The sequence below is a fragment of the Anastrepha obliqua genome, chromosome 2 (assembly GCF_027943255.1).
Source record: "Anastrepha obliqua isolate idAnaObli1 chromosome 2, idAnaObli1_1.0, whole genome shotgun sequence".
In the NCBI taxonomy this organism is placed as follows: Eukaryota; Metazoa; Arthropoda; class Insecta; order Diptera; family Tephritidae; genus Anastrepha; species Anastrepha obliqua.
In genome coordinates, this window is record NC_072893.1 from 50,788,382 (window position 1) to 50,813,851 (window position 25,470).

A 25,470-nucleotide genomic window follows, 5' to 3' on the forward strand; every position below is an offset into this window, starting at 1 on the left:
AAATCAATGAATGCGGCTATACTAAACTCAATGGATTCACACTAATGCCGGGCAGCCCTTAATGATACTAGTGTCGTATTAAAGGTCAACATTATATAGGTTCCGAGTCGCGGAGATGTAAAGGGAAATTGTGAAGCCGGTTAGCTAGCCAGGAAAGGTACTACTCTTCAACTGCGCGGGATAGAAGTACCATTGGGATACCTACAACATCAAGAGGCCAATAGGTCTTGGCGAGATGAAGACACATGCGTAACAGCTAGGCTACTGAGGCCACAAATAAACCAGAAAAATGCAAAGGAACCGCTTAGACTTCCAGGAGTGGATATCCCGAAGGTCGTGGCTTATAAAGGATGGTTAAATTTCAAGGGCCGATGTTGAATGTGAACCACACCTAAACGTCGACGACACCGTTGGACTTCTTTGTTTGGGGTTATTTGAAAGAAAAGGTATACATCAATAAGCTAGCAACAATTCAAAAGCTAAAGGATGAGATAATTCGGCACATTAACGGCATAGAACCTCAATTATGCCTCAGCGTCATCGAAAATTTGGACCATCGGATGGAGGTGTGCGGCCGAGGCCGTGGCGGCCAATTGGCCGATATTTTGTTCCATGCGTAATTGAGCCATACCAATATTATCATAATAAAGAGAAATGCCACGAATATTTAAGAAGTTGTAGAGATGAGGAAGAGGAAGAGGAACAAACAGTGAGCTCTTCCTTTGCAATTGTCCAGCCTTAGCTGAAATCAGACTAGGTTTTCTAGGTAAACCTTTTCACTTCTCTTACAGAACTTACGGCGTAGGGATGGCACCACTCCTGCGCTTCATAAGAGCCACAAAGTGGTTCCATGAAGAAAAATGAATGAGTTTCCCGTGCCGCACAGTAGTACCACAAAGGACCTAAGGTCTAACCTAGGGATGACATGTTTGCTCGCTGCATAATTTTTTTGGTTCAACGATGATTTCTTGTCTTCTTAATGCAAGTGGAAAATTATTCCAAATAATCGCTCGAAGATGTGCGCGCTTTAATTAAATTTCTTTGTTGAGATAATCTATTGAAGCCACTGGAAAGAACACTAAAAAGTCGCACTCATAAAAACGTTCTGATTGCATTTACAGTGGAATATGTCAAAAGTCAGATGGCGCTTGCTGCGCTAGAGGTGCCTAGGGCAAGAATAGCAACCCTCATATCAACCGATTGCTTAATTTAAAAAAAATATATATTTTACATTTTTTAATATACAACCATTTTGTGGGTGTCGTAGAGTGCTTTACCTACTTTTGAACCACCTTCGTACGCGTACAATCACATATAAGCTCTGTCTCCAGTTGCACACGCTACTGAGTGAAACGCAAAGCTCCCGAAATAAAAAAGAAAATTTTCAAAATTTGATTCACTAATTTTTTTCTGAAAAAAAAATAAGTTTTTTGTTCCTCCTGCATCCTTGAAAGCATCTACGCTTGCCAAATATTTCTGAATTACTTTCCCGCTCTTCCCTTCTTCTATTGGCATCATTCGCCTGCGGCAGCTTTTCAACATCCAGTAACACAACAAAATGCTATAATAATCAGTTAAATTAAAAGCAGCGCAACTGAAGTCCCGCTGCCAATTCAACCAACATCAACACCAACAACAATAATCAGCTTTGTGATTTAAGCGACATTAATTACCTGACAAGTTATCCACTTTGGCATCTCTATAGCTCGTCTTTTCCATTAGTTTGAGTGCCTCGGCGCATTGTCTACGTCTGGTTGGATATTCGCTTTGCGATAATTCGTGGCGTACACCTGAATTGCAAATTAAAACCACCAAATCCTTGGAGCCGCCAATAAATGGTATTTGGAATGAATCCAGTGAGCTGTATTTGTAAAAAGAAAAAAAAAAACAAAAAAGGATGCGAAAGGATTACTCAATGCCAACTCATAGATATGCGGGTAAGTATGCAGTCACTAATCTAGTTTTGTATAGCGAGATTTACATATATCTGCAAACATACTTTACATGCCTGCTAACACTCAAATAATCTACGGAAAATGCCGCTAATATTTATACAGCAACGATCTGCATAAAAGTGAACGCTCCGCTTGAAGCTCAACACAATGAAAATAGTGAGGGAAACTACCGCAGCCTCATTCGCGGTCCCACACTCGCTAGTCAATTTGCAGCTGCGACTATGAGCACTTTGACTTGGCTCTTCACAATACTTTTTTGCTTTCATATACCGTCGTATATGAGATTCCAATTTTTTCCCTTGTCGCTCCAAAACAACAACAGCCTCATCCTAGCCACCATCCATCCATCCATCCATCCATCCGTCCATTATGCTGCCATTACTCATTTGCCATTCCACCCTTTCTGCTATATACTCGTATTTCCCTATATTCAAATGGCATAATGTTCAAATTGAATAAAATGCATCGCCCAGAGATTGTGTCGATGATAAATTATGAATGTTGGCACCTGCCTGGGGCCATGCCAAATGCACACAGCCTGCTACGAGTTGCTGTACGAGTAGCACTCGGCCAAATATACTCGTACGAGTTCATACCCAATGCAGGCATTTAATGTTAGACAAAAAACGTGTAACTGCATATTGGATATATTTTATACAGATAATGGGGATGCACCGATTCGTACTCAGGATGATAAGTATAAGACTCGTAAAGTAAAGGTACCGTACTTTGCATTTGCAGGTAAAGTTTTTCATGTCTCAGATTAAATTTGAAGTGATTTACTTGCGCGTTCTGTCCGGCATTATTAAAAACGCGTTTAAACTGCGTGGGAGCCCCATTGTTTGAGGTTCTGGAGGACGTTCCAAAAGCGGATCTCCCAGCTCTGCCTAGATTCGCCAAAAGCGCTGACATCCTACATGATGTCTACTTTCAGTATTCATAGAGGTCGGTCTCCATCTGGTATCGCTAGGGACCAAAAACTCTAACCTAACCTAACCTAACCTACTTGAGTGTTTTTCTTTTTTTAAGTGAAAAAAATTTTTTTGAAAGAAGGTTTTAAAACCAACAAAATTCTAGCCACGATCATACAAAGTAGACTCCAATGTATCGAGCGCTCCTTAAAAAACGAATAATCTGGATTTAGCCCTTACCGAAGTTATGTTGACCAAGCCAACACTCTCCGCGTAGTAGTAGAACAATCAGTTGAGTGGCGCTCCCTACTTTAAATGCAGTCCGTTAACTTAAAAAAGGCATTCGACACAATCAAATGAGCCTCAATATGGCAGGCGTTGAATCGAAAGTGAGTTCGCGCTATGAAAATCCGCCTCATCAAGGCCCTTTAGAAGAACTCCGAACTGCCAGTGCTTGTCTTCGACATCGTCCTGGACGACGATATGAGCCAAACTTCCAGACGCTCTAAGCTGCAATTATTCAGCTCATGTTTGGACTCAGTATTGTTGTACGAAAGTGAAACATGGCTGGTCTTTAAAACCATTACACAGAGGCTACAATATTTCGTCAATAAATGCCTCCGCATCATCATTCTACAGATGGCCGAACACCAAAAGCAACAACGCGCTATGGAGATCAACGAAGGAGAAAACCATCCTATGGCAAATCAAATGCTGAAAGTAGCGATGGATAGGTCACACGCTTGGAAAGTCACCAGATTGCATCACGAGAATGCCACTAAACTGAAACACTCAAGGGATGCTGCGCGAGCTAGCAGATGCCGACATCACATGGGGCGGCGCAAAAAGAACATTCCCAGAACCGTGTACGATGGAATAATGTTGTCGAGGCTCTATGTTCCCCTCTGAAATAGGATTGTTTTTTAAGCATTCATTGGGCTTGGTCGGAAACTTATTAATTATAATAAAATGGGAAACCATGAAGGTTTAACAGAATGCAAAACAGGAAAAATCTTAAACTCAGGGAATTTCAAATCACCAAATTGGCAAAAAATTTGGTCGAAGTCCAAACTTTTTGGATATTTACGTGAAACAAGATGCATTCTTAGGTAAGAACCACAAGAGCCGAACGGGGATGGCTTTAACATTGAACAAAATCCGCAATTCTTTAGGATTGCAACAAATTTGGCCCTTCCAACAGCAAAAATTAAAGAAATGGCAATTGTTGCGAATAGCAAACCCACCATTCGAAGGGCTTTTCTAAAAGCGCTACATCTGAAGCATAAAAAATTACAAACAAAACACCTTTGAATAAATTTCGCAATGAACGCCTCCTCGATTTCGCAGGGACCACATGGCTTGGAGCTCTATTGCAAAAAACGATCCCGGTAAATGGAAATAGTAGTTTTTAGTGACAAAAAGAAGTTCAATCCGGATGAGGCGGATGTATAGAATTACTACTTCCTTGACTTTTCAAAGGAGGAAAGGTTCTTGAGTCGACATTACAACCGGTAAAGTGGTGCTATGGTATGCGAGGCAATGTTGTCCTCTGGCGCGTTCGAATTGAAAATTGTGGACTACACAATGACGAGAAACAGCTATAAAGCTCTGTTGGAATCATCTTTTTCCGAGATTCGTGAAACATTAATTGTTTCCATCACCAGGATAACGCATCTAGAAGGTGAACGATATGACTTCATACTGCCTGTATCTGTAAAACAGCTCATGATATCAACGTCAAAATTGTTCTAATGACAGTTCAATATATTGTTTATAAGCCATCAAAAGCATTTGCGTCTCAGTTCTGTTGAATTTTTTTTCTGTGATGGAATTCAGACGTAATAGTTTGATTGCGTTATATTTGGCTGGAAATTCACAACCAGCCATTGTTCGTGAGCTCAGTCACCTCAAAGTGAATAAAATGTTTGTGTATCGCACTATAAAACGTTACAATGATACCGGTAGCATTGCAAAATGCGATGGAGGTGGATCAAAAAAAACCGCAACAACGCCACAAATGATTCGGAAAGCGAAGGCTCGACGAACGAAATCCACGTCGAAGTGGAAGAAAAATGGCCTTAGAACTGAAAATATCGCAAGACAGCACTCGACGCATACTGAAAAATGAGCTCAAGGTCAAGGCTTACAAGTTCCAAAAAGCACACGATCTTTCACTCCAGCAAAACAAAGGTTGGCGCGAAAGAGCAAAGGAGTTGTTGCGCTTGCACGAACGTGGCGAATTTCCTAACATTGTGTTTTCTCATGAAAAAAATTTCCCAATTGAGCAGTTCATAAACACTCAAATCACTATCGTTTGGCCATTCGAAGCAATTTCCCATCGCAAGTAATGGTTTGCGCCGCAGTGACCGCTGATGGACGCTCTCCAACCATTTATTATCGAGCCTGATCTCAAAGTGAATGCGACTTATTATCGGGAATTGTTTGAATGTTTTAGAAGCTGCTTTAGAGCCGTGGACACGCAAACATTTCGGTCGTAGACCATGGACATTCCAACAGGACTCGGCACCGTCTCATAAAGCTCGTGTGAACCAAGAATGGTTAAATGGTCAGGTTCCACACATCATTTCGTCCACACAATGGCTTTCGAATTCGGCAGACGCAAATCCGAAGGACTATTCCATCTCGTCCATTTTGGAGAGCATGTTGAGGACTAAAAAATATGCGCTGAAAAAAGCGATTATAAGAGAATGGGCCAAAATACCTCAAGATCACATTCGTGCAGCATGCAACTCATTTTTGACCGTTTGAAGGCTACAGTCAAGGCAAAAGGGGGTCATATCGAGCTAAAGTGAATATATATTAAAATTGTAATCATTTTTGAACAATTTTGCTTTTGAAATCAATAAAAACGAATTTCACACAAAAAAGTTATGGTGTTTTGAATAGGTAACACTTCATATCGCTCACCCTGTACATACAGACACTTCAAGTGTGGTCAGAGCTTGGTCATCGTATTCTCCAGATCTGCTTGTAAGATTTATAAGAATGAACACCAATTTGAAAAAAATGCTTTACTTCGAATCATTAAAACTGGCTGGTCTTAAATTTCATTAGGCTGTCGGGAGAATTTGTATAAATTTATGCATCAATGTATTCATGTAGTAATTCATGCAGTCTTCACTTGAATTATCCGAAACCCATGGACTACTACATCAAATACGCTTGCTTCAGTAACCATTTTCTTCCATAAAAAGGATTGCCTCTAATCAGGTGAAACGGACTGTAAGTATTTATATGTACGGGTGCTGTCCGCCACCTCTGTTTCATAAATTAGCCAGCCATTGTGGATAACTTTGTTCAGGCGAAGAATGAAATCGGAATCCTAAAAACTATAGCAAAAACGCAATTAGGTATATACATACAAACAAGTATGCAACAACAACAAAATCCAGGTGATGCAGACAGCTTTTGCTTGCAATTTAGCCAATAGTTGTGCGAAAGACTGACATACTTCTACACTTAAAGCGCATATGTATGTGTGTTACTTAAGTACATACATACTTATACATTGGCATATTCACGTAGATGTATGTATGTGTGCATATGCCTGAACAATATTGCCAGGCGAACCGCTTACAGCTCACCACACTCCGCTTCACTTCTCTGCAACTTTTTTGCAATGCATTCATTTAAGTGTGCACACACATACACACACATATATATTTCAACTACACACATACTTATGTATTTCAATTACGACAACAAAATCTCTATTTCCATCCATACATAAGCACGTATGTGCGTATGTATGTGTGCCCACAATATTTCTGCCATACTTGGCCATTGTCCATGAAATGTGGCTTCCGTCTGCCGGAATTTAAGCAAAGCAGCACACAAACGACGTCCACAAAACCACTCGAAGCACTAGGAGCATTGTCAGTTGCAGGTAGAAGAAAAAACGAAAAATTCAAAAAAAAAACAAAAGCAAAAAATGCATGTGAAATAAATAGGTGACAAGAAATTAGAGAACGGAAACAGTACTTTAGAGGAGCAGGCGACAGGCGACAGGCAGTGCTGAGAAGAGTTGCAGAAGAAGGAATTACATTGAAAAAGCTGTAAATGAAGTTAGTTAAGTGCATATGTTGGACAGCATCGGACAAAGCAAGGCGTTGAAAAAAGGAGATGCAGTGGGAGCGGAAGGAAAGTGGAGACTAAAAGAGTGAAGAGTTGCAAGGCAACAGCGCAGCAGCAGTGTACCGTAATGGAGCGCTGTGACCAGTATCACCTGCTAGACTAGCAAAAGTAGTGAATCTTTTATTGAGAATGCAAAGCATGCAGAGTGGAAAAATGTGTAGAGTAAAAGCAGCAGATGTGTGAGTATACGAGTCTAGTAGTTGGCCATACGAGTATACTTGTAGGTAGGTGTGTACGCGTATATTTTTATTTACTGAGGCACATTTGTGATGATTATGGTGACGCCTTGTAGGTAAAATTCGGCTTATGAGGCGAATTCTTTATGCGTACCAGATAGGCACCAATTGAACAAAACTGTAATTCATGACGGATTAAGGGGTTAGGGGTAGTCAGAATTAAAAAAAAAAAATGTTTGAAGGGGTTAGAGGTAGTCAGAATTTTCAAAAAATTTGATTGTTTTTACATTTTCTTAAAGTTTAATATCTAAAAAATATTAGGTGACAATTTGAAGTAAATCCGACAAATACTTTTCGAGTTATTCAACAATTAACAAAGGGCGCTCGTGCGCTCCGGTTCGATAGCAAAACTTTAAATGTGTTTTTCTCAAAACTATGTTTTTTGAACTGATGATCACTGTAACTTAAAATCCGCTTGGTAAATTTCAATAAAATTTGTACTGCTTTTTAAAAACATAAAAAACTCGTGCCTGATCGAAGGTTTTGTTTTTTTTTCAAAAATTTCGATTTTTTTAATCAATTAATTGTCAAGTTTTTTCTCAAAAATCTTAAAAATATTTCCTAAGGCCGCCATACTGTTAATTTTGAAAAAAGCTTCGATCAGACACAAGCTTATCTATTAATAAAACTAATTTCTCTTGACCGATTGATTTTAGATGAATCTCCAAGGACTTGTGATGATGACCGCAAAAGACTTCTGGAGAAACGGGTTCCACAGAAATAGCGATAACTTTTACAATTATTAATGTTTTTTTTCTCAAATTTTGCTAAATTCAATTCGAAACCCGATGTATTAATACTATGTTTTTATTTTTGTAAAGTTAAGCAATTGACTAGGAAAAAACTTATTGAAAATCATAATTTCTTCGGGCTTCTGACTACCCCTTAAGAGATTTCTGCTTTATTTTCCATTACTTCCAAATTATCGAATATAAAAGTGATATTCTAACGATTAGGTCAGTGTTTCCCTAACTAAAGGGTGCTTCAAAAGACGCGCCTAGATGTTGTTTTAAAGTCAAATATATAAAAAATTTAGATTATTTAAATTTTCACTATTTCAAACTCGAACGCCTACTCGGTTCTGCTGTATGGTTGCGAGACATGGTTGAAATTTTTTTTTGAAATTTGAAAAGGTCGAGCCAAGGAGCACCAGGAGATTTGGTGGCTCCCAAAACACTCAGGCTAAAAACCCCATTGTATTTAAAGCTCTGGAAAGTGGGTAGATAGTCAAGGAGGGAAGGAGAAAAGTATCAGAGAAAGAGATAGGAAAGAATAGAGACAGAGATAGAGATAGTTAGTGCTGTGAGAGTTTTCCAGATTCTTTGGCAATTCTGTAAATATCCTTCAGTTTTAGAGAACGAATATTACTCATTCTCACGACATCGGAACCCAAAACTCGTAGTCGTGCTCTAGCAAAGGCAGGACACTCACAGAGAAAGCGCTCAGTGCTATCCGCCTCCTCTAAGCATGACAGGCACATTGCGTCCTCAATGATTCCAAAATGATAGAAAGAAGATTGCGCCCATCAGAGAGTACGTGACGTCACGTTTTGCCAAGTTATGCAGTATTGCCAACCATTTGCTCTTCGCAATAAATTTAGTGCTTTTTTATACCGAAAATGCGAAAATTTTGAAGTTTCGTGTTTTTTCCTTTTTTTTAATTTAAAGCTACCGAGGCCACTCTGAGAAGATTTTAGAGCTAATGAAAATTAGTTGATCCTTGTAAAATTTGATATTTTGAATGCGTGAATTTAATTTTTTGCTGCTTTTAAGGTTATGCAAGAATATTAAATCTTCTTCTCTCAACTCTTCTTAAGATTGAAAACCTTTTTACACATTTTAAAAGGCGTTTGACTGAATGCGGATTAAAACCATAGAGGTGTAATCGTTTCTTCCGGCCATCAATCCTTAGTGGGACATAGGGCATCAAGAGGTGTATTCATTGTAAAAATAAGCCACAAAATGCCAGAAAATACTAAAGAAACCATACTGGCATTTTTACAAAAAGAGTACCTTATCTAGTTACATAACCTCAAATATAGCAAAGAAGTAGTTCTCTTAACAAAAGAGTCTCGCTTAACAAAAAAAGTCATGTATTAAATTGTACATAAGCATAACACATTTATTTAAAAAAAACGCGCATTCTCAAGACAATTTGTCACGCATACAAATTTCTTTAAGTGATTCAATAAAAAGGCATTTTAGTGCGTTTTGTTATCCAAAGCTAGGCAACACTGCAGTAGCGGGAGAGAGATTTGACTGCCGAAATCAGAAGAACACCAACAACACCTGCAATCGCGGGCAATACCACCAGATGTTAAAAAAAGTAAAACTAAATAAAACTGAGTTAATTTTTTAACTAATTATTAAAAAATGTATATTTAACAAAATTATAAACATTACATTTTAATTAGAACAGGCCAGAAAAATGTCATAAAGAAAGAAGTAAAACTCCGCGACTTAATAAGAAAAAAAAATGCTAAATCAAGTTACGAAAATGGTAATCTGTCCATACTGCAGTTAAAATCACGTAACTCGTTGTCAAATTCGCTGAGAGCCAAGTAACGGGACCACGATAGTCGCCATCTCATTATTCTTTCCATCATGGTTAGATGCTCTCCCTATTGGCATTGCGCTGCTTGCAAATGAGTGCGACCCTACATGTCTACTCTTCTCTTTGCTTGCTCCTCTCCGCTTATCTAAGTAGAAGCAGCGCTTAGAGCGAAGCTTATAAAATAATAATTTACTTTTTGTTGTGCACACATACACTAATTTGTAGGGACAGATATTCAGACCATTCGAAGTGGAAATTGTTGAACAACAAAAACATTTAAAAATTCCAATGCTTACTGCTCATCTCCCACCACAAATGCCACACATAGCGTTATGCAAAAGCAGCAAAGTTGAAATAAGTTTATGTAGTACATATCTATACATGCATGCATTTCCTACACACGCACACCAATAAGTGCATACATATGTGTTTTACATGATGCGAGTGTTGCCTGCATATTCAATTGCAATTGCAATGTTGGAAAATGTTTGCCGGAGTTGCTTAGAGTTCTGTAGACGAATATTTGTAGTCGAGTGATTTTTATTAAGCAAATACATATAGAGTTAACGGCAATAAAAATGTATGTACGCACACATACGAAGTAAGAATGTACGTACGCATTTGCACATAAAAAACTAGCAGAAAAGAATTGTACAATTCTCTAAAAGGACTAGTTTTGTGATAATTACATTTTTTAACTATCTTCAAACTTTGCAAATTGGATGAAGAGTTGTGATTTTACGCGATGAGGAGGATACAAATTTTGTTTGCTATCATCATCACCCTAGCAATTACAGCTCGCCTTCACAATCGCGCGACTCGGTTCATTGCGTCGCTTCTCCTAGCATTTAAAGTATGAGCATCAACATCGTCTGCCCATCTTCTTGACTATCTTCCACGCTTTTTGCTGCCCATAATAAGAGAGTTCAAGGTCTTTTTCTTAATTCTGCTATCGTCCATCCTGAGTACAGGGTTTGATTGAAAAGTAATGAGCCTTATTTTTTTAAGCAGTTTTATTAAACCTTTTGGCTTATACAACTAATATTCTTCAAAATAGGACCCTTGAGCGTCAATACACTGCAGAGATGCAGAGGAAGGCGGTGTGCGCCAGCGCATTGTCGTGATGAAGGGTCCAATTGAAGTGATTTGAAGTGATGAAGGGGCCTTCCTTGAATGACTTGTACCACCGTTTTACCTGGGCACTGGACAGAGATTGGTCCCGGTAAGCCTCCTTGAGTAGCCCAATGGTTTCGGTACTCGTTTTGTTTAGCTTTACGCAAAATTTGATCGAGTAACGTTGCTCCAACGATCGCTGCATTTTCGCCACTGCAAAATCCTAGCACACTTTTAAAACTGCACCACTGTTGCCAACGAACTGGGACCGGTTTCTAGTGGAAGGGGAAGGTCCAACGATTATTTTCCCCCACCAGCCGATTCGGTTGATCGCTTGGCAGACGCTCCGCGCGGCAAGGCTCATTACTTTTCAATCAAACCCTGTAGGTGTCCAAACCATCTCAGCTGCTGAGCTTTAGCGAAACGCACAATCTTTTGACCTGATATCGCCTGTTCGATCTTAACATTGTGTTTGATTCTGTAAGATCCACCAGCTTCACTTATCGGTCCAAATATCCTTCTTCGGATTTAACGCTCAAAGCGGAGAAGGTAGTTCTTTATGTTTGATGTCAATACCCACGCTTCCCAGCCTTATGTTGCTACTGGTCTTATTAGCGTCCTGTGGCTTTGTAGCATACCCGACCTCGATAGAAATTTATTTCTGAGGAGTTTCAGCTGAGCAAAATAGCTTCTATTAGCAGCTTCTAGTTTATCACTCCGATTAGAGGGTCTAGATTAGATTAGATTTATGGGGGGCTGGATAAGTCCAATCACTCAGTCATGAAGACCATTGTACTACTTAGGGAGCCTGCAGAGCTGCTAAGGTTTACAAACACTCTTCTCTTTGTGAAAAATATATGAGCCGACCTCCAGGTGGCCATAGCATGTCGCGGTTAAAGACCTGACGAGGTAGTTTGTCTTAACGACATTAACTTCCACGCCGCTGGCCTTACTTTAGTTATCAGCTCCAGCGTACAGTCAGCAAGTGCGCGTTGGCTCCTCGCAAAGTCGTCAGCATAGCTGCAGATTTGGACGCTTTTCGTACAATTTGTAGCTCCAGGAACGGCAGAGAGTGTCTCTCCTTGTTTCACAGCTGTTTCACACAACATCAAATGAGTCTGATGTTTTCTTTGTATCACTGCCTTGATGCCGATTTGGCGATGATTTTTATTCTACAAAACCAAGTTAAAAGTTAAAGGCAAAAATCAACATTATCGACACCTGCTCTTCTTTGCTTCTCATCGAGGTCAAAAAGCTGCCGAAGCAGACCGGGAAATTTGCGACATGTATGGAGAAGGTTGTACTAGCCGAGTCTACAGCACGAAAATGGTTTGCAAAGTCCGAAATTGGCGACTTTGGCGTCGATGACATGCCCCGCTGTGGGGGCCTTCTGAATTCGATGAAGAGCGTCGCAAATCACTTTTGAAGGAGAACGGTCGCCAAACCAGTCATGAATTGGCAGGAAAAATAGACTGCGATCGATACTCACTCACCTTCATGCAATGGGGTTTACCGAAAAATTGGGAACCTGGGAGCCTAGGTACCTCACGAGCTCAACGATACAAACGAAAAACAAAGAAAGTCGCCTTCAAATTGATTCTTAGCATCGCTATGAAGGGCGTTACCTTCGATAACAAAGAGGTACTTAAAAACTGGTCAGAGGTCAACAACTTCTTTGACACCAGACCAGGTGATTTTAAGCGGAACGGCATCAACAAATTGGTCGAGAGGTCGGAAGAGGTTGTAAACACCAATGGTGAATATATAATTCATTAGCTTATTGATATAATTATTGTTTTTTTTTTTTTGTTTAAATAAAAGTCTTCGGCAAAAACGCCGCGAACTTATTCCGCATCCTAATAATTCGCAGCCGCGGCGGATATACGCCGGATATCATATTCAAACACTAAATGCCATAAAATTATCTACCAGATAACAATAAAAAAGCTCAATCTCTTAAAAAAACACCTGACACTTATTATATGTATCTTTAATTCCTTACTCAGCTCACTAGAAAATGGTAATTTTTCCCACTAATGGTATAAACATTTCCACATAAATAGAAGGAGTCACTTGAACGCATTTCCTTGTATTCAAAGCGGAGCAGTAGGACCCCGAAATGAATTAGTTTTCCACTAGCTTTGAGACACTCCAACTTTTTGCAGTTTATATGCATACAGTGACCCAAAAGCACACACATATTACATGCGTAACTGTACATGTATGCATTTAAGTCAGTTTTAATTTTGGTACTGCAAGGCCTTTGGTTCACTTGCGCACTGCCAAATGTGGTCGTATCTATAGAAGTTGTTATGATAACTTGAATTGTTGGCACACAATAAAATACAACATTTGCAAAATAGAGCACATCACTAAGTTAACAGATGTGTGTGTATGTATATGTGAGTACAGTTGCAATTTTTGGAGAATGCACACAAAAGATAAAATTAAATTCGAAAGCGCCTTAGAAATCTTAATAGAGCAATGAGTAACAGCGTACATGAATTTTTAAGAAATTTTTGATTCAATTCAGAACAGACGAAAAAAAGAATTGAATTAGTTTTTAAGAAATTTCTGATTCAATTTAAGAGGAAAGACAGAGGAAAACAAAAATTTTATTAATCATTTAAAATTTTTCTTTCTGAACTTGTTCACGTGCACATGAGGGGCAGTTTGTTCGTGACTACTGTTTGGTAGGGCCTAAACAAATTGTGGACATGAAACACCAAATTATAGTAAGGGCTTTTTTCCATAGCAGTGGCATCTCGGCAGGCAATGGCAAACCTTCAAAGCGGATTTCTGGCATGAAAAAGCTGTCATTCGAAGGCAGCGCAAAATTGTAGGTAACTCCATTTCCGGAAAAACATCAGTCCGTACAACACTAATTGAAGAAAGAGATCGGCCACACTTCTAACGAAGAATGCGCGCGCCAATTATATGAAGCGGATGTTTCTTTACGAGCTTGAGAACTTAAAATTGTAATGCAAAACAGAAATATATTAGAATGATTTTTTTTTTACTAAAAGAAATTTTTTTATATAAATTTCATGGCGTTCATTATCCAGCATATGTCCCCCGCGGCTATGGGTTGCGTCGTCCAATCGATCACCCAAATTTTTAACTATTTTGTTTTCAATAATTCAAAGTATTATATAGGGTTTTTCAGTAAGAGCGCTTCAACTTTTGAACTTTTTTGAATAAAACACAAACGGTTTGACTTTTTTTACTAATTTTTATTTTTATTATCGGGTTTGAACATATAAGTTAAGCTATACAAGTTAAGCAGAAATAACTGCTGGCCACCTTCATACACGGATATGCTCTCTGATGTGTTCCTACCAGCGAACATCTTAAGCATACGACTTTACAGCGCTTCTACAGTTGCAATGCAAGTGTGAGTCAACTGCTGTGAAAGCGAGTTCAGTTAACAGCGAACAGCACACGCATTACTTGCAGTTACAATGAAAGTGTGAGGCGACTGTTATGAGAGCGACCAGAGCAATTAACAGCGATGAGTAATAAAGTGTGAAACTCATTATTGTCCAATTAGAATTTGTAAATGGGAGTTCTGTTGAAAATGGATCTTTCTTTTTTGGCAGAGACTCCGTGGTAAAAGGTTGTGTTCAATAAAGCTTATAATTTTTATATTTAATATTGAATTAGTTTTAAAGGTGAGACACAGATGGCGCTATTTATCACTTTATCGCGTTGGCAATACTGAATATATACATATTCATGACAAAGCCTCATCCCTAGGCTTTGTTTATCAGTATCTGTCATTTCGCTGAAGTATAAACAACGCAGTGTTTTCGTGCTCCGAGTATGTCAACTTTCGTGCCGTCGAAACGCAATTTGCGGGAAGCTTTGCTTTTCTGCTTCAATTTGAAAAAAAATACAGCCCAAGCCCGTGAATTGCTGCAGGAGGCCTACCCAGACCATACTCCGTCGATTTCAACATGTGAGTACTGGTTTCGACGATTCAAAAGTGGTGATTTTCACACCGAAGACAAGGAGCGCCTTGGCCAGCCCAAAAAGTTCGAGGACGCGGAATTGGGGGAATTGGTGAACGAGGACTCGTGCAAACCCAAGAAGAGCTTGCTGAATCATTGGGCGTTGATAAATCAACCGTTTGCAAGCGTCTAAAAGCGATGGGAATGATCCAAAAGCAAGGACATTGGGTCCCGTACGAGTTGAAGCTGCGCGACGTCGAACGGCGATTTTTTACGTGCGAATTGCTGATCGAGCGACAAAATCGGAAGGGTTTTTTGCATCGGGTGGTGACTGGCGACGAAAAATGGATCCACTACGATAACCCTAAACGCAAAAAATCATGGGGTTTGCCCGGCCACGCATCAACGTCGACGGCCAAGCAGAATATTCACGGCAAGAAAATCATGCTCTGCATTTGGTGGGATCAGGTCGGCTTCGTATATTTTGAGCTGCTCCAACCGGGCGAAACAATCACGGGGGATCGTTACCGACTGCAATTGATGCATTTAAGCCGGGCATTGAAAGAAAAACGGCCGGAAACGGTAAAAAGGCACGACAAGGTTATTTTGCAACATGACAACGCTCGGCCGCATGTTGCTCAACCTGTCAAAAAATACCTTGGAACGCTTGGCTGGGAAGTGTTACCCCACCCGCCGTATAGTCCAGACATAGCTCCCTCCGATTATCATTTGTTCCGGCATATGAGTCTCGATTTGGCGGACCAGCGGTTCTCCTCGTACGAGGCTACCAAAATATGGGTTGAGTCATGGATAGAAAAGCAGCGGCCAGAATTTTGGAGAAACGGCATCCGAAAATTGCCCGAAAGATGGGCGAAAGTTATAGCTAGCGATAGCCAATACTTCGAATAAAATATTTTGTACCGTTTTTTCACAATAAAGCCCCAAATCTTCGAAAAAAACCTTTAAAACTAATTCAACCTCCCAATATAAAAAGCTTATAATTTTATAATTTATACATTTTAGTGTGAAATTCGATTTCTTTTGCATGACCACCGCGTGCACGTTTTACGAAGTCCAATCCTTGAACCCAATTTTCGACCACTCTTTTGCATAAATCGGCCGAAATTCCAGCAATTTCGCGTTCAATATTAGCTCTGAGCACACAAATCGTCGCCGACTTGTTACTGTAGACCAATGACTTCACATAACCCCAAAACGGGACGGCTTGTTAAATGGACCGTAAAATGGCCGTAATGCTCTTAAAGTAGCAGCAACAGAAGGATTATTTTCATAAAAAATTTGCACGATTCGCAATCGTTGCTCAAGTATGTAGCGTTCCATGATGAAATGTATACTAATGAAGTTTACAAATGACAAGCGAAAAATAAAAAATATTGCGTCGTTCGCCCTCCCTATCGGAAAAAAGTTGAAGCGCACCTATTGAAAAACCCTATATTAGGTGCGCAACTAAGTTCTCGCTGTTTATCAATAGATGCCGCCAGCAGTGTATGCTAGTCGACTCTAACATAACATAAACGTCATAAACCAAGCTTAGACACATGGTAAACAAACTGCTTCGACACTTTAGTGATTTTGTTTTGGTATCAGATACTTTTGGTTTTGTGACAATGTCTAATTTTGCGCCGAATAATCGTCATTTGCGGGAAGTGTTGATTTTCCTCTTTCATTCAAAAAACAACGGCAACTGAAGCGCATCGAGAGCTACAAAAAGTTTATGGAAATGCTGCTTTAAGTGAGACAAGGTGCCGGCACTGGTTCCGTCACTTCAAAGACGGTGATTTTAATGTTGACGACCGTCCGCGTGAAGGAAGGCCAAAAACCTTCGAAGACGTTGAATTGGAGGCATTGATCAATGAGGATCCGTGTCAAACGCAAGAAGAGCTTGCTTCAGTATTAGGAGTTACCCGTCAATCCATTTCCAAGCGATTGCATGCTTTGGGGATGATTCAGAAACAGGGGAGTTGCGTTCCTTATGAGTTAAAACCAAAGGATGTTGAACGTCGTTTTTTCGCCTGTAACAACTGCTCCAAGGGCAAAAAAGGAAGAGTTTTCTTCTTCGCATCGTGACGGATGATGAAAAATGGATTCCTTACAGCAATCCGAAGAAAGGAAAGTTATGGGGACTGCTCGGTTATGCTTCTATGTCGTCGCCTCGGCCGAATATTCACGCCTCAAAGGGTATGGTATGTATTTATTTGATGGGACCAAGTTGGTGTTATTTATTATGAAATGTTAAAACCAAGCGAAGCCATCACTGGGGATCGGTATCGACTTCAGTTGATGCGATTGAGCTGAACATTGCGCAAGAAGCGGCCGCAATACACGGATAGGCATGAACAAGTGATTCTACTGCATGACAACGCTTGGCCTCTCGTTGCCAAACCCGTTAAAACCTACATGGAAACACTGAAATGGGAAATCCTACCCCACCCGCCATATTCTCCAGATATTGCGCCGTCCGATTATCACCTGTTACCATCGATCCAGCTGACCAGCAATTCTATTCATATGAAGACATCAAAAAATGGATTGATCCGTGGATAGCCTCAAAAGATGAACAGTTTTATTGCGACGGTATACGAGATCCACAAGAAAAATGGGAAAAAGTAGTAGCCAGCGATGGGCAATACTTTCAATGATTCACTTGTAACAAATTTTTCAGAATAAAGTTGTATTTTCATCAAAAAAACAATTATCTAGTTGTGCACCTAATAAGAAATCCAAATGAGCCCAATCAGCAAAAATGAGACGATAGTCATTTGGCTTTAGTTCTTGCACGTATTTTATAGGCACATAAGACAAGTCCCTTGCGTAAAATTTTCTACGTAGTCTAAGTACAGATCTATTTATACTTTTTTTTACTTTTACTGAACAGAAATGTTATAAATTATACTCGCTTTCGTGGGAAATTTCGCTGGTTAACAATGGAATCGGATTGTAGGGGTTGATTTCGAGAATGTTTCTGTACTGCTCTATCAATCGTCAAAATCTGCAGTGACAGACAAAAAGAAGAAGCGTTGCTCGAACCAGTGCAGCCATAAAAGGCATTCGAGAAAGAGTTCGCAGAACATAGGATCGAATCTCCGTAAAACACCGAAATGCAGAAAAAGCTTTTTCTAAAGGATTCTCCTCTCGGCAGGCAGTGGCAAACCTCCGAGTGTATTTCTGCCATGAAAAAGTTTCTCATAAAAAAAAATATCTGCCATTCGGAGTTGGCTTTAAACTGTAAGTCTCTCCATTTGTGAAACAACAGCAAGACGCACGGCTCAAATAGGAGGAGCTCGGCCAAACACGTGTAAGCGCCAATTTTATACTATATATAAATATCTCTAGAAAATATTCTAATTTTACTAGCTGCTTTGAATATTTTTTCTAATTTTGTGTGTTAGTTAAACTGCTCCCCTTTCTGTGTCCTCCCATGCAAATAATTTATCTGCTCCCTCATCTCACAGTGTGCAATCACAAAAACTGATCGGCAAAGGAATTACACTTTCTGAAACGCTGATAGGAGCTTAAGTTCAGTCGAAATCATAAAATTTTTGAACAATTTCAATAACCAGGGATCTTTTCAAATTCCCTCTAAATATAAAATTTAATTTTAAATATTTTATTTAATACTCTTAAAATCAGCTTAGGCTCCTTCCCATCAAACAACATTTCATTCAACTATCGCTATCCCTATCGTAAACTGCTGGAAAAAATTGCCAAATATTCACACTATAATACCGTAAATGCCTGTTTTTGGCAGTGCAACATTTTTTATACCAACGAGTATGCAACATTTTTATGACATTTTGTCTGCCAAGACAATGTTGGCATTTTTTTACAGCCTTTTCGCATACAAATTTATTTATATAAATAAAATGCAGAAACAGAGCAAGTAAAAAAACCGAAAACCTAAACAAAAGCACTTTTGAATAAAAAATTTGCTGCTAACCGTCAAGTCGTATGCGCGGGATTATTATTACTGCATACATACTTGCATACATACATACAGACATACGTGCATACATATATACATACATACATGCATACATTCATACATTCCACCACAAAAGCGCGGAACTTTTTCAATTTCAGAGCCACAGCAGCAGTAGCAGCTTGGCATTTGCAACATGGACACATACAGCCATATAAGTATTTATGAGGGGTCGCGAGAGGGAAGCGAGAGTGTGTATGTGTATGCCCCTATGCACGTGAGCATGTATGTGTGCGCTACTTGCTGCGGTTGCCAGCCAGCTGACGCTATTGTCGTAAATTTGTTGCTGGTTGTCGCGCAAATGTTGTTTTTATTACAATTATTTTTTATTATAATTTTCCATATACCCGTAAAGCACACATCACAATTTTTTACTGCAGCAACACAACCAGTCAGTGTGGTGCATCTTTTATTATTTTATTAGTTGATTTTGTATAATTTTGCATTTATTTCATTTTTGATATATTTAAAAAAAAATTTTTTTCTTCCAAATTTTCCTGTATTCTTTTTCCCCCCTACAAAACAAAAAAGAAAAATCTTCGCACATTATCAGCGAATTTTGGCTGTTTATGTGGTAGACAAAAGCTGCGCGATGGCTCGAACTTTGTGGATGCATTGTGGTTTTATGGCTGCACTGAATTTGTGTGTGCTATGCTGCATTTGGGAAGTTATTAAATTATATACGAGTATAGAGTGCAGATAAGAAAAAATGTTGATGGTTACGAGAGGTCATGTGCGGCACTTTTTTGTTTGTTTGTTCGGCATTAAAGTGACAGCAAAATAGTAACGATATTTGAAGGGTCGACAGTATAGAAATTTTATATGATAACTATGAAATTCAGTTATTTAAAATTAGTGGAGAGAGTACGCGGTTCATACACCATTTCTGAATCGGAAACGTATAAAGCTCTACTCGAAACCCATTTTCCCTATAGTAGAACTCTCTCTGAAGTAGAGAGTGGCATGAACAATAACGGTAGCAACGGTGGAACCTCTAGGTACAGCTGGTATATTGCTAGTCGGATAGTGCCAAACGAATCGATAAGGTGTTCCTTGTCTTCCTTTGAGAACTTTAAGTCCCCTGGACCTGACGGAATATATCCAGCAATGCTTAAAAAAGAAGGAGGTAGTAGAATTATTGAGGCCCTGAAAGAGATCTTCACAACCTATCTTCCACTTGGTTATATACCATCAAAATGGCGACGCGTAAGAGTAGTATTTATTCCGAAACCAGGAAAAGACGACTATTCCCTAGCAAAAAGTTTAGACCAATCAGTTTTATACCAATCAGTTTGACATCGTTCGTGTTGAAAAGTCTAGAACGAGTGGGGGAGAAACATATTCGAGTGGGGATATTGCCAACAAGTCCACTTAGTAGAAATCAACACGCTTACCAGCGTGGAGAATTATGTGAATCAGCCTTACCCGATCTGATTAGCAATATTGGAGCCGGGCTGGAAGCTGACGAATACACAATGGGCGTGTTCGTGGACATTGAGGGGGCTTTTGATAATGCCACTTTCGGCTCAAAATGTTCTTCTGCCGAGCGACACATTGTAAAATGTATGTATATATTCCATGCTCTCTGAGAGGCTGTTAAGCGCTGGTGGAAGCGGTGACGAACAAATCACAGTCAGCGCCAGGCAAGTATGTCCCCAAGGGGGTGTTCTTTCTCCGCTGCTGTGGTGCTTGGTCGTAGACTCTCTACTAGCGACGATGCAGGAACTCGGTTTTCTCACAGACTTAAACTTGAGAAACCCGTGTGTCTTCCTAATACCAGCAGTGTCTTCCAGGCGGAAGTACTGGCAATTGGGAAAACCTGTAGGCTACTGATTGCAGATTTCTCCTTTAAGGACAATATCGCTATTCTTTCGGATAGCTAAGCTGCAATCCAGGCACTGGGTTTAGCTACAACAACCTCTAAAGTGGTAGAGCAAAGCAGGAATACTCTCAGAACCTTGAGTGAAAACCATAAAATAACCATAATTTGGGTCCCGGGACACCGGAACATAGAAGGTAACGAAAAAGCAGATGAACTGGCAAGAGGGGGATCTGCCATGAATAGCGTTCTTGCAGTACCGGTAGTCACACCATTAGGTGCAGTCAAGAATGCAATTTCCCTAAAATATCTCCGAAACGCGGATTGTACATGGAGTGACCAGACGAAATGCAAAATCAACAGGACGTTATGGCCCACCTACAACCTCAAGCAAACATTGATAAATATGAAACGACGGGACGCCTGGAGAGTAACGGTAGTCATAACTGGCTTTTGGTCTATCCCTGACAACACATACTGTCACAGTTGTAATCAACCGGAGAAAAAGGAGACAATCTTCCATTTCCTCTGTGAATGCCCTGCCCTATGGAATGACAGAATGTTAACCCTGGGCCAACCGCTGTTCGCGAGTCTCGAACAACTGTCTGGCTTAGACGTCAACAACCTAATAAGGTTCTTAAACTGCACAGACTGGATGTAGGCATGCTGTAAATAACCATTAAACAAGTAGGAAGCGAGGATGTGGCAACAAAATGGTGCGGAAGCGCTAATGCTATGTTTTTTTGTAAAATAAAGCAACTGACTAGCAAAAAAAAAAGTATTGAAAATCATCATTCTTTCGGGCCTCTGACTACCCGTAACCACATAAATCAAACACTGCTTAAGGCATCGCAAGGCAAGCCATACCAACAACTTTCACATTTGAACATCAAACTAAGCATTTGGTATTTTTAATTGCCAAACTCTATTTTTTCTTACTAACCCCAAATGAATCGCATTACTTACCGACAATCCAGCAGCAGCGCATGATCCTTTTGGCCCGCAATGGAAATCATCTGATCCATAATGCCACAAGGCATACCAGCAAATTTATGTTCAGCGGCTTGACATACCAAAGCACGTTTCTTGTTGCTAAAAAACAAAAAATACAAACAAAAAATGGTAACATTTACTTACGCACACACGTATATATATATCTAAAGAAACTACATAACAGTAATACTGTGGGAAAATCAACAGATTTGCAGCTTCAAGGAACTGCTGAATGTCAAAATTAGGAAAAAAGGCAACCTTTGAAAAAAAGTGTAGCGAAAAGAAAACTGGCAAGAGAGGAGAAAAATGGCAAAAGATATATCTACTAATATTTTTAGTTTGTTTTTTAGCGCCTAGGTACCGAATTTGAGACAAAACCGCATAAATCGATTTCATCACACTTTCTTCCGGTAAAGCAGTAAACTGCTGAGTTGTTAGGCAAAAATTGAGCTAAAAGTACTGAAGAATCCACTTAAATAAAAGTTTCATTATGGATATGCATTATCTAGTATAACAGTAAAACCCTCTTAATTCTAATTTTTTGTCACAGATTCACAGATACACTGGGCGGTTCTTCCATAATTTGAAATTTCAATGATAAATTTTTTGACTCTAATTTTATTGGTGAGCCAAAACGGAACGCTTTTTCACAAAAATAAGTGGGGGAAGGCATAAAAACATTTCAGTTCCATTCAAAGAACGAGTAATCAGCCGAAACGGTTAGGTTCATACGCAGTCCAGGAGCAGCGATTCGACTCCATTATAAAGGGTGGTTAAATTTCAAGGGGCGATGTTGAATGTGAACCACACCTAAACGTCAACGACACCGTTGGGCTTCTTTATTTGGAGTTATTTGAAAGAAAAGGTGTACGTCGATAAGCCAGCAACAATTCAAGAGCTGAAGGATGAGATTATTCGGCACATTAACGGTATAGAACCTCAGTTATGTCTCAGCGTCATCGAAAATTTGGACCATCGGATGGAGTTGTGCCGCGGAGACCGCGGCAGCCATTTGGCTGATATTTTATTATTTTATTCCACGCGTAGTTGAGCCATACCAATATTGTCATAGTAAAGAGAAATGACAATTTCCTAAAAAAAATGTATTTCATTTAAAATCAACACCGGCCCTTGAAACTTAACCACCCTTTACAATTTTTTGATGAGGCCGTTAAGGATAAATATTGAGTAGTCGAAAAAGTCTTTTCGTATTTCTAATCCAACTTCAACTCATTTTTTTTATATTTATAATGAACTTTAATAAATCAAATATGTACCATTTTGGTCGACCACCTTTTGCCATTTTTTTTCTAGAGACAATATTCCTTCAGTGTAAAACTTTTGTGGTTTCTTGGCGAAAAACTGCAACAAGTAATTTTCACAGGCTTCTCTTGAAGCCAACTTTACTCCATTTAGGGAGTTCTGCATTAACCGAAACAAATGGTAGTCCGATGTTGCAAGGTCAGGGCTGTATGGTGGATGCATCAAAACTTCCCAGCCAAGCTCTCCCAGTTTTTGCCGAGTCATCAAAATGTGTGTGGCCAAGCGTTGTCCTGATGGAAGACGACGCCCTTTCTGCTCATCAGTTCTGGCCGTTTTTTTTCGATTTCTTGCTTTAATCTCATCAGTTGTTCACAGTAAAGTATAGAATCAATCGTTCGAGCAGGCTGGAGCAGCTCATAGTGGATGATTCCTTTCCAATCCCACCAAACACACAGCATAACATTTCGAGGCGTCAATCCTGGATTTACGATCATTTGTTGAGCTTCACCACCCTTGCACCATGATCTTTTTCGCACATTATTGTCGTATTTGATCCACTTTTCGTCTACCATTCGCTTCAGAAATGGTTGGATTTCATTTCGTTTCAGCAAAGAATCGCAGATGTTAATTCGGTCCATTAAATTTTTCACAGACAATTCATGTGGTACCCAAACATCGAGCTTCTTTTTGTAACCAGCTTTTTTTAAATGGTTCAAAACCGTTTGATGAGGAATACTTAGTGCCTTGGCGATGTCATGGCAGCTTATGTGACGGTCCTGGTCAATCCTTTCCATAACTTCATCGACTTTTTCAACGATAGGTCGACCGGAGCGAGGTGCATCTTTCACATCCAAATTTCCAGAACAGAAGCGAGCGAACCATTGTTGTGCTACACGAACTGATACTCGTACAGCATCGTCTCCGTAAACTTCACAAATTTCATTGGTGGCATGCGTGGCATTATTTCCTTTTTTATACAAAAATTTCAAAATATAGCGAATTTCTTCATTATTTTCACTCATTTTTGAACAGCTATAACTTTTTTTCAACTTCTCCGAATTTAATTTTTTTTTTTGTTAAATGAAGCTTAAGATGTCACCTTTCTAACACCATATGATATGACACAATGTGATTGGTAGCACTGGAGATAGATGACTCCAACGACATCTATTGACAAAATACGAAAAGACTTTTTCGACTACCCAATATTACGCACGCCATGCAGAGACGACGCAATATTTAAGACATAAAATTGATCAGATGAATGAGTGCCGAGGCTCGCTTAAATGTACAATAGTTGCAAGAATAGGCTATGGCAAAGCCAGTCATGGAAGTGATTTGGGTGCAAATGTTTAAAAGCAAAGTTTTGCTCTAACAGAAAACGGATTCTTTGGAAAATATTCATGCGTTTTTTTATTTATAGCTCAATTAAATAAAACTCCAAACGTTAGTCGACCAGCTTGTAAAACACTTTTGTATGTATTCGTGTCTGCTTACGCTTGTATTCATTTTGTTTTATTGATTTGAATTTTTTTTTTGCAAATTTCCTCACCTCTCAAGTTGTTTGCCAGTCAACTGTTCCATAAAGGTCAACGTTGCCATTTCAACTGCAGCACTCGATGACAGGCCACCACCCACCGGCACATTGGATGCAAATACTGCATTGAAGCCGGGCAATTGTCCCTCCAACTTCAGTTCGGTAGCAAAATTGTGAATAACACCTTTCACATAGTTGGCCCATCTGAAAAACAAAAATGTGAATATTGAATGTGTAAGTAGACAGGTGAGGTTGTGAGTGCATGAGTATATGAAAGAGTGCAACGATAACCGTAATCAGAGTTGACACGAAGGTGACCACCAAAGCTAACCTTCCATCTATTGGATGAGTTTTTGTCAGAAGCGCACTTAAGGCCAGGTTACCCTTGATTTGTGTGCTTTTTTAAATAAACTTTATTCATAGTACAAAATATATTTATTAATCAATTTTTTTACATGTGAAAAAACAAATATTAAATTGCTTAAAAAAAATTTTTTTTTTTTTTTTTTCAAATGGTGGCTTTCAAAATGGCTGCTAAATTTTAGCTGATTCGTAGTTGGATGCCATCATATCTCGAAAACGAATTATCTGAAAGTAAAAAATCAAACGGTTTCATCTTCTGTATTGAATTGGTTATAGCCGCAAGCAGAATCACAAACATTTATTGTTATTTAAAAAAGTTATAAACAATTAAAAGTGAAAAAATAGTGGCAAAAAATTCAAAAGTCCGCCATTTTGTTTTTTTTTTATTAAAAATATTTGATTCTGCTTGCGGTCATAACCAATTCAATACAGAAGATGAAACCGTTTGATTTTTTACTTTCAGATAATTCGTTTTCGAGATATGATGGCATCCAACTACGAATCAACTAAAATTTAGCAGCCATTTTGAAAGCCACCATTTGAAAAAAAAAAAAAAAAAAAATTTTTTTTAAGCAATTTAATATTTGTTTTTTCACATGTAAAAAAATTGATTAATAAATAT

General features: G+C 39.2%; 1 protein-coding gene across 3 annotated transcripts in view; it reads right to left on the reverse strand.

Annotated features, from left to right (window-relative positions):
- Positions 1-25,470, reverse strand: part of LOC129238801 (galactokinase-like) — a 125,505-nt gene that overhangs the window by 78,269 nt on the left and 21,766 nt on the right. For all 3 annotated transcript variants that reach the window (XM_054873991.1, XM_054873989.1, XM_054873990.1), the window contains exons 4-6: positions 24,501-24,689; positions 21,659-21,784; positions 1,674-1,861 (exon numbers count right to left, since the gene is read on the reverse strand). In XM_054873991.1, the coding sequence (XP_054729966.1) occupies positions 1,674-1,861; positions 21,659-21,784; positions 24,501-24,689 (503 nt within the window). The remainder of the gene's footprint in view (positions 1-1,673; positions 1,862-21,658; positions 21,785-24,500; positions 24,690-25,470) is intronic.